Consider the following 15,702-nt stretch of genomic DNA (forward strand, 5'->3'; position numbering starts at 1 on the left):
ATTATTTCAGAAAATAATTTGTCTCGGAATGCTGTAAGTTTTCAAGGTTGCATTCGATACTTCATTTCTTCTACAATCTTTCTCAAATTAAATAGGTATAAAGAAAATGTGAATAAAAAGGACTGGATCTAGCTGTACACTGAACATTATCAGATACTGTGTTGATTTACTGTCTAAAAGTGAAGACTTTAATGAAGGCCAGGATCTTGTTGCTCAAAGGCCTGACAGAACAAAAGTCCTTGAATCCCAAGTGTCTGCAAACTATGTATGAAAAAGACAACAGAGACACACAAGCCATCCAAGAAGTAATAGTGAAACAAACACAATCTGGACGTACAATCCTTCAGCTACTCCTATTTGTCTTCTATATACATATTTTTCCTCCAGAAAAGGTAGCTATGAGCAGTGGGGTTCAAGCTGCAAGGATGCTGTAGTAGAAAGTTATATGCAGATGAGACTTTTTAGTATTTGAACCTAGGAAAGCATTAGTGGGGCTGAACTCAGGGTCTGTACTTAATAGTACTTCTGACAATGCCCACGTGCATGCTTTTAGCTAGACAAGTAAAAGCATGAAATGATTTTAATTTTTATTTTATTAACTCACATATAGTGCTTTCATTGTAATTCTTTAACTACCTTTTGTTTTATGCACTATTTTTCTAATTTTTAATTCTCTATTTGAAAACAGAGTTGGATGTCAGGAGAAAACACATTGAGCATAGCTGTTTGAAAGAGGCATGTTTCTCCATTTGCAACTGCATGTGGTCACTACTTTATTTCAAAAACTCTTCCCAAAAGAGGTCAAATATATTCCAGAAATATTTCAGGTCCCTGTGTTTATTACCACTGAGAACATAGGAGAGAAAAGTAGTAATTTATAAATAAAATGAGGAATAAAAAGGTTCACTTGATCTTGATGAGATGTAAAAGTTTATTCAAACCCCCAAATAACCCCATACACACCATGTTTAGTTAAATACAGGAAAAGCCACTAACTATATTTTTGCTAAAAGTAGGATTTGAAATTATCCCATTTCATGTTTCTTAATGTTTTTCTTCCTCTTGACTAAACCTGGACACTATTCAGCCAGTGCCATTTGGACAGCAGTGAGACAATATCCTGGAAGGTGCCCACAACTTCTGTTTTAAATATCAGTTTTGAAATAGATACAGAGGTTGATGAAGTAGCCTATTCTTCACAGGACTGTCGTTGAATGGAAGAGGTTTAGCAGAGCTCTTTTTGTTCCTAGTAACTACTGTTAGCAAGTTTCAATAAACTACATATATTAATCTCTCCTTTCCTTGTCAGATCAGACAATATTATGATACCAAGTATCGTATTACAGTAATAAAGCAGAGAATGTCACAGTGCTGTCAACTAAAGAGACTGCAAAGGCTTACCACAAAAAATACAAGGGAAACTGAAATGACATAAACATAGATTAAATAGTTTGTCATGTAAAGTTTCAGGTGGCGTTTAGCAGTCTAGATTCAGCAGACATACATACTTAGAGAATAAAATCATTCTGAATACATTTCAAATCGTGTGGTACATGCTGTCTGGAGTGCAATTCCAGCTTTGAATGTAATGGTACTCAGCAGCTGCCTCAAAACCTTATCTACAATGTTCTAAATCTCCAGGGAAGAGTTTACTGAAAACAAAGAGCTAAAGGAGATGTTTAATGTGACAAGATACATGTTAATTTTCTTTTACTAATCCTATATCCCCAGAATTTTGACTATTATTTAATGTAAACAACCTACACTTTCCCCAAGAAAGCACTTCCAAACTTTACCTATATGATCATTATACTTGCTGAAAAATGTGCTGAAAAATATGTACTTTCTTATCTTGGGTTAGCAAAACTAAGTTGTTCAGAAGTTTGGGTCCCACTGGCTAGCACTAGAATTTTGGGAGTGAAGGGAACCAGGAAATTCACTACAGTTTGAAATAGGAAGGGAATTCACTCAGCAAGCCCAACCCTTCTGCAAAGCAATGACTGGTTGCTGAGGGTGCTTTTTCCCCACAGTGGAGCCCAAAGCACAACATAATAATTCTGGATGGCATGCAGACTAAGTCCCTATGTGCAGGCAGATAGGCACTGCTACACAGATGCACAAAGAGTTGTCAGCTTCTCTTTTGTCTAAGGATTTTTAAGGCCCAAGTACAAACAGAAAATGTGCAATACAGGCACATTATTTTGCGAATACTCAGTTTGTGCTTCTTATATTCAGTATTTAATAGTTCTGAAATGTTTATAAATTAGGATTTATATTTAAGAAATGATTACAAAAATATTGAAAAAAATAACGTGAAAACATTTTTTTGTCTTACTTTGGGATAAGGCACCCTTATTATTTCATGGATTGCAGCTAGGTTCTTCTGAAAGGATGTAGGTATTTTAAATTGGTAAGTAAATTCTGAGATTTACTTCTGAGCCATTTGAGCCACTTAACCACTTACAAATAATCAGTGGTTTCCAGTAAAGACCTTCAGTGTGGGACGAAAACAAAAATGGGGTGCTAAGTGGCAATATGACTGTCTTTCTATTGGACAAGATTGTCCTAGCATCTTCTTCCTTTTAATTACTCCTAGGATTTATTTGCTGAAGTCCAGCTGGAATACCATGTAAGCGTTTTTCAACTTTTTTCATTCTGTGGATCCCAACAACGTTCCAGTGAAGGTCTGGGTCTCTGGAAAACACTACAGCCAACAGACTTGCTTTTCATAGCTACCCTGCACAGCTCTTCTTTAAATAAGTCCATGAACATTAAGTATTCATATATCTCAGACAGAAAATCCCAGACAGGAAAAACAGATCGCCTTATTTTCCCAGTGTTAAAGAATTACTAACGCAATGACTTGACCTTTTCATCTTGAAGAGGAGACTAAGACTTAATCATGCACACTTAAAAATATTTTACTACCTTCATTACTTTGGAAAAAAGACAACTTCTGTGTTTGGAAATAAAATAACAGCTAGCTGTTGAGCTTAAAGGAGAGGAAGTTTCCTACATTGATAATAATTGTCTAGGAATTACTTAAGAGTACTAAACATAGCAATGGAAATTAAAGTGACCAAGGAAAACTCTATTATGATGATGTATTTCTAATGAAAACATGGGATGATGAGTGTCTATTTAAAATTAAAAACTCCAAGTGAAAAATTGCTCACAATCAATTATCAGTGTACTTCTAGGAAGATTTTAGTATTCTCTCTTTCATTAAGATGTCTACATTGACAGACTTTTATGACAATTTTGAAGCTACGGTGTGAGCCTAAATGGATACAGAATGTTATTACATGAATGTCAAATAAGGAAAGACTAGCCTTTTTTTCCTTTTTTTTTTTTTTTTTTTTTAAGTAAAAATCTGAGCACTTGTTCCATATAAACAGGACATCAACCTACAGTACAGTTGGAGAACCACTGCAAAAGCCACTCCATTTACATTAATTATGCTAAAGGAGTAGTGATATTGAGATTGTCAAGTGAAGCACTCACAATTTGGGGAATACTTCTTTTAAAAGAACTACAATTGCTGTGCAATGTTTCGTGATTTCAATGTTTCGTGATCAGAGGTTGGACTCGATGATCTTGAGGTCTCTTCCAACCTAGAAATTCTGTGATTCTGTGATTTATTATGATGATCTTTGACTGCTTTTTCCCTTCCACACAAAATGGAATGTAATCATCTGGTGAACAACTATTCTAGATTTTTATGATCAACAAGGAAACTTTTTGCTGCCTAGCACTCAAATTCTACTTTGAAGACAGAATTTCCCAAGAGGTTTACACGGGGAATTTATGAGTCCAGACCTGGAACCCTTCATAAACATTAACACACTTATTTTGACATTATTATCTAATATATCTGTAACATAAATTATGTTATGATGAAGACAGATAATAGTCTGATTAAATTAGTTTGTATTGTGTAAACATACTGAAATTATTTCAAACAGGCATTATGAATTCAGGAAATTTAAAGTTAATTAGAAGAAGCTGATAAGTCAGTCAAAGTATAAAAACAGAATTGTTACATCATGTAGCATTAAATGTTTTTCAACGAACATGTGATTAAATAATTTTGCCTGCTCCACTGCTGATGGAGTGAGTACAAACTCAATGGATTAAGAAACATATCATGTTATCCCTGCTATCATGAACATTTCCATTCACCAATATAAAGATTGAAAGATTAATGACACAAAATGATAGCAATTTGTCCGTGCCTACATATGGTTTGTTTGCTTGTTTGTTTAAACAAAGAACCTGTATGTAGCATGTAGCTTCTCACTGACTTCACCTTTGAACTACATTGACTAATTAGACAATAATTGCAAAAAAAAATTAAGTCAGTCTGGGCAATGATATAATGTAGATTTCTAATAATAAATGAATGCAGTAATACTGACCACTTCACTCTTTCTTTCTTTTCACTCAGACTACATTATCTTAAGATGGCAAACTTACCTTCCGTGTTGGAAATGGGAGTACTGTCACATTTGCTTTCACACTGCTGCATTGATGGAGGTCTAAGTGTTTCTGGACACTCACTAGATGCTTGTCCGGTATATGAGAGGCACTGTACTGTTCGCATCTGTTGCCCAAGACCACATTGTGCAGAACACTAACAATAAGACATAAAAAAGTAAAACAACTCAGATTCAACTTTTAATAATAAAGCAAGACAACAGGAGAGCAGTCAGGAACAAATGTGCACATTTGCCTATGTACATACAGGCAATTTTCTAGGTTAATACAGAAAACTATTTTCATAAAATATTTAGGATGTTTCTTTTCTGACAGTATACAAGCATTTGTCTTTCAAAGAAAATAAAACAGTGCAATGTTAGCTTCTTAAACTGCTCAGATTTGAGGTAAGAGAATAAAATTTACACTATTTCATATATCATGTATGAGGTTAAGTGCATATTTTCAATAGAGAAATCATCTAGTTTAGAACAAAGAGAAGAAAAAAACCAAGGACAACAAGAATTCAAATCTGCTAACAGAATTTTTCTAGGAACAAAGAGAAGTATCTTTCAAACAAAAATACTTTGTGGTTTCCAAACGTTTTTGAATTTCTGTATCTAAACAGTGGTTTTGAGACTTAGATCAATTTAAGATAAAAATGTATCTGAACAATTAATGTAAAAGAAAAGATGGACTGCAAATGAATTATACTGTAATACCACAAACGATTGTTTCCTGATTAGTTAATCTGCTGAAGTGTTTTATTTTCACTACAGGCAAATTTATCAGCAAATTTATAAAATATCAAGTTATACATGTAATTTAATAACAGGCCCTTTTATCATAATTAAGATTAAAAAAAAAAAAAAAAAAGCAAAGAAACTCAGTACATCCTATTTAGGAATACTCAATAACTGGCAGCACCATTCAACCTGTGCTGTAACAATCAATTTAGAACCTCAATAATTAAGCATACTTTATACAAAATTATAAAAAAAAAAAAAAAAAATCAGTTCTTCGGGCTGCTATGTACCTTTCTGTACAGAAAAATATACTAAAATGGCTTTGTATTTCCATGAAGTTTCTCAAATTAAATTCTTTATGTGTTAAAACTACTACAGCTTGCAACATTGCTGTATTGCAAATTCCCCTTCTATTAAACTTTAGTAAGGACTAGTTTATTTTTAAAGCATGCATATGGAAACTCATGCAGCAGAGACCAGATTATTGTCAACAAATCCTTTATAGTTCAGCCGACAATAATCACTCTGCACCATATTTCAATCTGAAATAAACTGATGAATAGCTTTCCCTTCAGTCATGGGAACCATCCCTTATTCATTTCCAGTAACACATTTATGCTTAGTAGGTGGTAGAGCCTGATACATAATGAGTAGGAGACTAACAGCAGTAAATGCTTATATGGACTATCTTACCTGTCCCCAGTCTCCAGTAACCCAGCGAGGAGGAGGACATCGACCTAAACTGCAGCGGATGCGGACTGGAGGTTTACTTTCCTCTTGGCATTGAGCAGCTGGAAAAGTTTTTAAAAGATCGCTGCTTTTGCACAGAACAATTCGGTGTTTAAATCCTGGACCACACTTTGGCGTGCACTGAAAAAATATTGGTACAAACAAATAATGAAAATTCCAGTAAAAGGTCAGTACAAGTTTTAAGAAATAGTATGGAGAAGTTGAAGGATATATTTATGTTCTTACAAATAAACTATAATTTTCCCAAAATGGTAGTTTTAAAATTATTAGAAACACAAACAAGCTGGCTGCTGACTGCTTTATTAAGTTAAATCTTTTATAAGTTTAATTTAATAAAAGTACATTTCCTTTGCTATTTATGTGTCTCTATTATTTGCTTTTGTACATGAAAACCTTTAGGTTAGGTTTAAGATAAGCACTTTGCTGTAAAGTAAAAAGCGCTGCCACATGCATCATTATTATGAAACAAACTTGAGTGTAATTATTTCAGAAACAAAGTAGAACTCAGTTCTACTTTTTTTTTTTAACACAAATCTTGTACACCCTAAGCATGTGTCTACTAGAAAACTAGGAGAAGGAGGGGAGGAAGAGAAGAAAAATCTGCCTGGCTGAAATGAAGAAAGAATTAAATATTGATGCTAAATAGAGATCAAAAGAGAATGAGAATGAATATGTCAGGTCCGCCGTGTCATAATCATAACTTATTTTGGTCCGAATTCTGTGGAATATTGCATGTTTTCCCCCCAAAAAAAATCAAATAAAATGCATAAAACCTTAAAGCAGGAACTGGAAGCAAGTGCCCCTTCCTAGCTCAGTGCTTAAAAATTACTTGCATTCAATCTCCTCTTCCTGGCAATGGAGCATTCTGTGAAAGCCAACAGGAAAGAGAGAGAAGGCTGGAAGGACCTACCACCATCATAAGGGTAGTCTACAGATTTGTGATCAGTTCACTTTGAGAAACAGCAGGAGACAGAAAGACTTGAACCTCAGAGTTGCAGAGGGTTGTGTTCTGCACTTTGGGTGGTGCATTCTAAAACCTGAAATACTATAAAAACACAAATAGCAAGCTATCACCAGCTGAGAACTCAGATCGTTAGACATGCTGAAAGAATGTCTTCTAAATAGAGGCCTTTGGAGAGGATATGTGGAGAAATATCTAGCATGTGAATCACTGCGTGACTTTGGGAAGAGGTTGGCACTCAGCTTCTCTTATGCATCAAGACAGGCAAAAAGTCGAACTTTCGATAATCAGTTAAATAAATGTCAAAATTCAGTGTGCCTATGGAGTTTTATAATCCCAAGAATATGGTAGCAAATAAACAAGAGTTTGAGGATCAGCACTGGAGTTTAGGTGTATCTTTCTTCTAGTCTTGTTTGAAAACATATTTTTAAATCTATGTCTAAACTGCAACTTGAGGAAAATTTTTCAGCTACTTGTACCAAAAAAACTTTTTGGAGTTACTCGTAGTAAAAATTCCACTAAGTAAGATGGACTACACCCTGTACCCAGAACTGAAAGCAAAGTAAGGAAACAGGCTGCCTACAATAATACTGAATCACCAAAACCAAAAATCATCCACAGAAGTTAACACAAATGTATGTCTCCAAAGCATGTGAAAGACAAAATACCCATTCAAAGAAAAACAGAAAATCATGTTCCTCACTATCACACGCCTGTTGAATTTTTGACTCAGTGGAAGTCATGACTAACAGTAATGTGAATGCAAAATAAATTTACTTGTCTCTGATAAGGTTCTTCCCAAGAAATCTTTATTTTTGCTATTTTATTATCTAGAAATATACAGAAGTAATTTACAGTGGGCAGAAGAACTCACCTCAACTACTTCAAAGTATTAATTTTTTTAAGTTGATGTTACGCAAGAATTATAGAATCATATCACATCCCAAGCTGGAAGGAACCCACAAGGATCATTGAGTCCAACTCCTGGCTCCACACAAGACCACCCCAAAATCAGACCAGATGTCTGAGAGCTTTGTCCAAACACTTCTGGAACTCCGACAGCCTTGGTAACGTGGTACTGTGCCCACTGCCCTGGGGAGTCTGTCCCCATGCCCGACCACCCTCTGGGTGCAGACCCTTTCCCTAACCCACAGCCTGACCCTCCCCTGTCCCAGCTCCATGCCGTTCCCTCGGGTCCTGTCGCTGTCCCCAGAGAGCAGAGCTCAGCGCCTGCCCCTCCGCTCCCCTCGTGAGGGAGCTGCAGGCCGCCATGAGGCCTCCCCTCAGCCTGCTCTGCTTGGGGCTGAGCAAACCAAGGAGCCTCAGTCACTCATACATCTTGCCCTCTAGACCCTTCACATCTTTGTAGCCCTCCTTTAGACACTCCTTTAGACATTCACTAACAGTTTCATGTCTTTCTTATATACCCAAAACTGCACACAGTACTCAAGGTGAGGCCACGCTAGCACAGAGCAGAGCAGGACAATCCCTTCCCATGACCCGATCAGCTAGCAGTGCTGTGCCTGATGCAGTCCAGGGTACAGAGTTGATCCTTTTGCTGCCAGGGCACACTGCTGGATCATGTTCAACTTGTCATCAGCCAGGACCCCCAGATCCCATGGGACTGCTCTCCAGCTTCTTGTCCCACAACCTGTACATACAGCCAGAGTAGCCCCATCCCAGGTGCAGAATCTGGCACTTACTCTTGTTAAACTTCATATGGTTGGGGATTGCCCAGCCCCCCTAGTGTGTCAAACTTTCTCTGCAAGCCCTTTCTACCTTTGGCAGAGTCAACAGCTCCTCCTAATTTAAAGCCATCCACAAACTTCCTAAGTATGCCTTCAAATCTTGCACCCAAGTCAATTATGAAAACATGAAAATGATCTGGCCCCAAAAAGGCACCCTGTGGAAGCCCACTAGTGTCTGGCTGCCAACTAGATGTAACCCTATTTCCTACAAACACTCTGAGCCCAACCCCCAACAGCCAGTTGTTTTGTCTAGCTGTATGCTGGACATCTTGTTCAGAAGGATACTGTGAGAAACAATATTGAAAATTTGACTGAAATCCAAAATACTACATCTATTGACTACAATGATTACATTCTGCTGGACAAGCCACTGTCAGTTTTAATACAGGTGTGGGTATTCTTATAGAAACACAGTATCACAGAATGCTTTGGGTAGGAAGAGACCATCTAATTCCATGCCCCCTGCCATAGGCAAGGACACCTTTCACTACATCAGGTTGCTCAAAGCCCCATCAGACCTGGCCTGAAACACTTCCAGGGCTCCTGCCCTTCTCTTAAAGACATCAACTAATCTCTATGTTTACAAAATAAATTTGTTTCTCTGTCCTACAAGATAGAAAATTTCTTGTTAATTAATTTATTGTTAATTACCATGTAAAGTAAAAAAATGTAAATATACTGATGCTCAACAACTACATTAGTATATGAAAGATTTTTAAAATTTATTAATTTTACCTAGTATTGCTTATTTTTCATATAAAAGCAAAGCTTTAGACCTTGCATTCCAGAGAAATGTAGCAAAATTTTCCACTGGCTTCAAGGGAAGCACTATTTGACTCTTCTATTTTCACTCTCGTTTTCTGTACAAAAACAGAGGCAGCATTTTCATGCTTCTGTCAGAAAATCATATAAATATATATATTTGAAGTATATTACTAACGGGATTTATATATATATTATCTTTCTAGGAACACTGAGCAGAAAAAAAAAGCTTTTTTCCTCGTTATATTAAAACGTTATCATCAGGCAAAATTCGTACAAGAAAGAAGTCAGCACTTTTTCACAACCAGATGCTTAGCAGAGCTTTTACCTTTAGATGAGAATATTTGTGTTCAAAATTATAACACATTACACCTCTATAAAAGGTTGGATGTGAAAGCTCCTATGTTGACATTTTCAACGATAATATAAGAGTCAGCAAAGTCTGCAGAAAGCCACAACAAGGGAATGCTTATATTTGATAGTATTTAGAACATGTATGTATGGCTCCATAATTTGTCAAATAGATACTACTACATGTTAGTATTGAGACAATGTCCAAATATTCCAACCAGAAATGAAGTACCATGGTAATGGTCACAAAGAGCTTAAAACTATCAATGCCACAGATACGATGTGCGTTTTCAACTGAACATCCTTTTCTACTCATCCATTCTTTCCTTCTAGCTCTTTCCCCTTCTGCTCCTTCGAAGTCAAATTCATTCTTGACAGACTGCAATATGCTATATACTTTTTTAGATAAGGACAAGAACCATTTAAAATATTTTCTGCCTTGATTTAAATTCCCTATTTCTTGTGTGAAATGCCAGCCAACAGTGGGGTAAAAAAAAAAATGTTCCACATGTAGACCAAGACATATTTTAAAATTCACTGTGTCATTTCATGAAGTCCTGCTCTAAACTGATAAAAGCTTCTGAAATAAATGTTTCTTCCTAGAGGTTTCAAGATATAAAACTGATAACTTTTTATAGAATCGATTAAAAAATATATATCTGTTATGTTAAAACTGTATAGAACTAGAGACAGATCCAGGTATAATCTGTGAAAGATATCTGTTCTATGATATCAAATAATTTACAAAACCTGGTACAAATAACAGGAGGTTTAGAACCAAAAACATCTGTATGATAAAGTACTGAAAACAAAACAAAACAAAAAGTCAAAAGTTCACACTGTATTTAAAAAAAAATAACTTTCTTTACATAGAAGTTCACTGAAATGACAATTAACTCCTCATGAAACAAAACCGAACAGTTGAAGAGTATAGCATAGTAACACATTTTCTTTTGTTCAAAGAAAAATAATGTACATAATGGAGAAAAAAGTCTACACAAGTAGTTTCTTCATCTGAGAAGAACACATGGAGATTATATAGGCATGAGATCCAGAAAGGAAGGAAATGAACCTCAACACCTTCTGTGGTAGCTCACAACACATGAAAATATTACTACTTTTAAGTTCTGCCATAATGTTTAGACTATTATTACTAATAAAGAATGAAGACTCCGTAATTGGAGGTGTCAAAAGCCAGCTGGACATGGTCCGGGGGAACTGATTCTAGGTGCCTCTGCTTGAGCAGGACAGTTAGGCAAGATGACCTCCAGAGGTCCCTTCCAATTTCAACTGTTCTATGAACCTGTATTAAAAAATATGGAAAGAGCTGATCAGTACTACAGGTATGGCCACTCAGAGTAAGGCTGGTAGGCCTCCTTCTTCGTGCTTTGAATTTCCAGAGGTTGCAATGATTTTTGGAGATAAAACTATCTGTGGATAGAAGAGATCTGTGCAATCACAAGCACGTTTATTTTGAATGAAAGACTCTTTTCAAGACAAGCAAGTATACAGGAAACGGGATATAATGAATCATGGGTTTATCATTGATAAGATTATTCCAGTTTACTCCTACAATTTTTTTTTATTTATTTTTTTTCAGAACGAGGAAGCATAAGATTTCTAACCTCTGGCCTTCAGTCAAGTGGTTATCCTCAATGGTGTTTCAGAGATGCTATCTGCAAAGACCTTATAGGATCAGTCATGAGACTGGATCTAATTCATATTTCTTTATAGTTTACTTAATGATAGATACTCATGCAACAGTGGTTTAATTCGTCGTGTTACTGAAATTACAGAAATTAGCAGCTAGCACAAGTAACTAACTGACCTTGGTGCTAAAGAGGTATGCTTTAAAGAAAGAACTGGAAACCTTGAGGACAAGAATAACTAAAATGAAGTGAAATTTGACAGTACAAAAAGAACCCTTACAGTTCAAAGAGAACCATTAAAAAACAAACAAACAAACAAGAATCTCTATTTAAACTGGTAAATCACTAAATGAAATGAAAAAAAAAAAAAAGGAGGATAAAGTTATGGATGTACTAACAGAATGTAAGATAGCTTAACTAATCATTATGTGATGTTTGTGGAACAGAAAAAGGTATACCAATACACCATATCTTATAGTTATTTTCAGTAGAGGCAGGAAACAAAATAACAAGGCATATACAAAATCGCCTTTGGGATAACATGTAGAAATACATATAGACTTCAAACTGAAACATGAAAGCACAATGTGATCAGGGTTAATTCCTTTCTGATGAATAATAGCTGGAAAAGAAGTAGGGTTTGTTTCAGATAACAAAAGCAAACATGTACAAACTGGTATGGAATTGGAACATTTCTTGCAATTCAAAAAGTGAAATTCAGGAATAATTTTCCAAGAAGCAGTATGACAGCTCCAAATTAATTATTTTTAAAACACAGTTTAATCCATTTATCAGAGTAATTATATTATATTGCTGCATTTGACAGCAGGGCCATAGACAGGAAAACCTTACTTGTAAATACTACAAAGGCTACATTGAGATAAAAAGAGTGGTGATATAAGAGTCCAGGACAGATGGATCTGAAAAAATATGGAGCCATTTTTGCATTGTGATTTGCATGTGATGGAGTACCACTCAAATATATCACTGAACCAATCTGTCTTCTTTCAGCTGCACTGGTTAACATCCTTCAGGTTTAATATTTGAATCACTATAAGGACTTACGCTGAAACGGAAATCACCATATTGAACAAAAGATGCTTTTTTCAGTTAAGAGAATACTAGTTTTTGGGTCTGCCACTTAGAGTATGTTGCTAAAAAAGGTGATGCTTTACATGAGCATGGCTACTTCAGAAAAAAAATCTTGTAGTTTACTCTGGATTTTGATAGTATAATCCCATCAACTCTTCTCTCCAGCTATTTTCCCATTCAAGAAACAATGGAAATGCAAATTGACTTTTTCTTTAAGATCTGATAATGAAAGCTTATCTAGTTTTTATTTTTTTATTACTTTGCTATTCTATTTCATATTTTACTATTTTTCTATTATGATTAATAGCAACAGGTCATAATCGTTTGACAAAATAACAGAACTGCCAACACAGAAGAAAAGAAGAAAGAAATATGAATGACAAAGACTGCTTCAATAATCCAACTCATTTAGGTTTTGAATTTTTCATTAATAATTTACATTTTGAGCAGCAGTAGGAAATGTACCAATATTCAGTGGTCAGAGTTCTTGTCTTATTGAGTTTACATAGCAAAATTTCCTTACTTCTGACCAGTCCAAAGCGACCCACTGTGGGGGACAGGACTGATTGTTACAGGGCTCTTTTTCAATAGGCCGGTGTGTTAAGCAGTTGGTATTGTCCAGTGTCTCTTCCTCAGAAGGTCCAATCTTTCTGATGCAGAGAACTGTTCGTGAACGCATTCCTCCATCACAGGTCTTACTGCATTCTGACCAATCCCCTATAAACCATCTGGACAGAAAACGTTAGGAAATTCTATTAACACGTCAGAAATTGATAAGATAATTGCACAAACCCATAATCCAAATAGTTTAAACTACTAAAACTAAATCATTGTTAACAATACATCTATTCAGAGTGAAATAAAGTAGAAACTTAGTTTCTTTTCACTGAACTTTTTAATTTATGCCTTACTGCAATCATATCTTCCAATAATAATACTACTTAATATTTTTCTAGAGCTGCAATTTCCAACCTAGACTACAGTAGTTAGAAAGGACAGTTGATCCTGACAAAACTTCAGTTACTCAAGCAGATTTGCACTGAACTTGCATGACATTACCCATCTGAAAGTGGTTTGCAATTGGAAATGTTTGGGAACCACTGCAGTAGGTTAAAAAATATGTTATAAGCCTAGGTGTTTGCCTTTCTCATATCATTACAACAAAATGAAATTTCATCTCAGAATCAGTCTGAGAGTTAATTATGAATGCTATAGCATGTTGGCAACATGCCAAAAATGCCAGGTATGTCAGTTCCTGGATGTATACTTGGAGTGGCCTTGTAAGATGTCATTGTCTGAAGCCTCAGCCAAAAGTATTTGCTGCTGCACTTTGTGTTACTGAATGTATTCTATTATGAACCTGAATCAATGAAACAATTTTTCTTCTGCCAATTTTGAGCCCAGTAAGACAGAGTAATTCAAACATATGCTATATTCTGTCATTATCCCAGTGAAAGAGAATTAATTTGTGATTCTCAACAAACTTATGCTTTTACAATGCCAGGGAGAATTAAGTGGTTTTCAGAGCTTTGGAGAGGCTGTATTGTTAATTATTAGTTGATACTATGAGTTGCTCAAGAGTATTCTCAGATACCTTTTATGTTTATACTCTGTCACAACAGAGTGCTATTCACCTTTTAGGAAGAGAACTATGAAACAGCCCAAAAGATCCAGAGATAGTCCTGTATCCTTTCTTAAAATCTGGAATTTTAGGCATCACTTATTGCAATGTGAACAAACATAGTCTTTGCTGTTGTTCAGAAGCCTCAAACATAATGTAACTGGCATTCACTATGTGGAGTAACATAGGTCTTTTCATTTTCATAGTTCTTGGTAATCACAAGAAGAAAATCAGAATTGTATTAATTAAGAACAGGAAATATCTGGCCACTCTGTTTAAAGAGTAAGCCTTACTGACTGATAGATTTTCCAGCCAAAATGATCAAACTTCTCAGGGCAACTATCTCAAAAGACAGTATTTGAACAACCTCTTTCTACAATACTTGCAAAATTAAGGAATCAAGAATACTTTCTTAGGAGTTTGGCACTTTGTATTCACCCTGTGGGGACCATCAGGGTGAAGACAGATAGGGGATCAGCTGTTCTGACATATGCAAGTATATGCTTATATATGACTTACTACCCACTTTCTGAACATTGCTGAGTTGGTTTTTACCATGTTCACTGATTTCCCTGCTGTACTGAATGTATAATCTAGAATCATCCTGCTTTGTGGTTTCTTTTCTTTTTTGTTTGTTTTTGAACTGACATTTAAAGAACAAACCAATAACAAAAAACGTATGTCAGAGTAACTATATTATCACAATTTTAGATGTGCTATTTTTTGAACTATTAAATCACACAAAGGAACGGAAAGGGATTTGTTTGGTAAAAAGGAACTGACAAAACATGACCACTTCCCAAGTTCTGTTTTCAGGTACATGGTGTGAGAGTTCAGTTAGTGCACTTACAGCCACAGTAAACAGTATTATACAAGCAGCATATGTGTAGGATAAGCACATATTTACAGATAAGCAGTGGGGACATACAGTTTGTAATAGACATATAGAAGAGGCCACAATATTTCCTTATTTTGTGATATCTACACTAATCAGCATTAATGATTTTCACACCCAGTTAAACTGTATGTACAAAATATCACTGAACTTAAGCTAACCAGAGCTTGAGAATGAATGAGGCCTGATACAACAATACAATAATGTACCTCTCATTTTTTATCTCAGAAAGGAACTCTTGTGCAAATGCTGAAATTATTTTCCAGTGCAAAATATCACAGCTGTTTCTAAACTGTTTTTGTAGTAAGATTAAGCTATGCTATAGGTTCTTGCCAAATTTTATTTTTGAACAAAAGAGCTGCTGTGTTTTTAATTATCTTTTCAATATATAGCAAAAAGATATCCTTAAATACAAAACAAAATAGACTTAACCAAGTACGCACCTAATCCTAAAGGCACACAGTATTACTGTATAATGCTGAGAATCCTGAAGAAGACAAAGTTGTTTGATGTAACTATTACCAGTAATGGTTTGTCTATTAAGCAGTTTCTAGGTTTACCATTTCCAGTCTGAACACTTCAACCCAAATTTTAAAGTCAAATACGCAAAAATACAGTAAACATTTAGTATAATGGGAAAGTAAGTCTCCC

The 15,702-nt window shown here is 35.4% G+C and overlaps 1 protein-coding gene across 8 annotated transcripts in view; it reads right to left on the reverse strand.

Moving 5' to 3' along the window:
• ADAMTS6 (ADAM metallopeptidase with thrombospondin type 1 motif 6) overlaps positions 1-15,702 on the reverse strand; it is a 153,501-nt gene that overhangs the window by 5,038 nt on the left and 132,761 nt on the right. For 7 of the 8 annotated variants that reach the window (XM_068666451.1, XM_068666455.1, XM_068666453.1 and 4 more), the window contains 3 exons: positions 13,059-13,263; positions 5,916-6,092; positions 4,477-4,633 (listed from right to left, as the gene is read on the reverse strand). In XM_068666451.1, the coding sequence (XP_068522552.1) occupies positions 4,477-4,633; positions 5,916-6,092; positions 13,059-13,263 (539 nt within the window). Of the gene's footprint in view, positions 1-4,476; positions 4,634-5,915; positions 6,093-13,058; positions 13,264-15,702 lie in introns of those variants that run through there. The other variant, XM_068666456.1, reaches the window with a different exon arrangement.

This window comes from Anas acuta, chromosome Z (genome assembly GCF_963932015.1).
Source record: "Anas acuta chromosome Z, bAnaAcu1.1, whole genome shotgun sequence".
Lineage (NCBI taxonomy): Eukaryota > Metazoa > Chordata > Aves > Anseriformes > Anatidae > Anas > Anas acuta.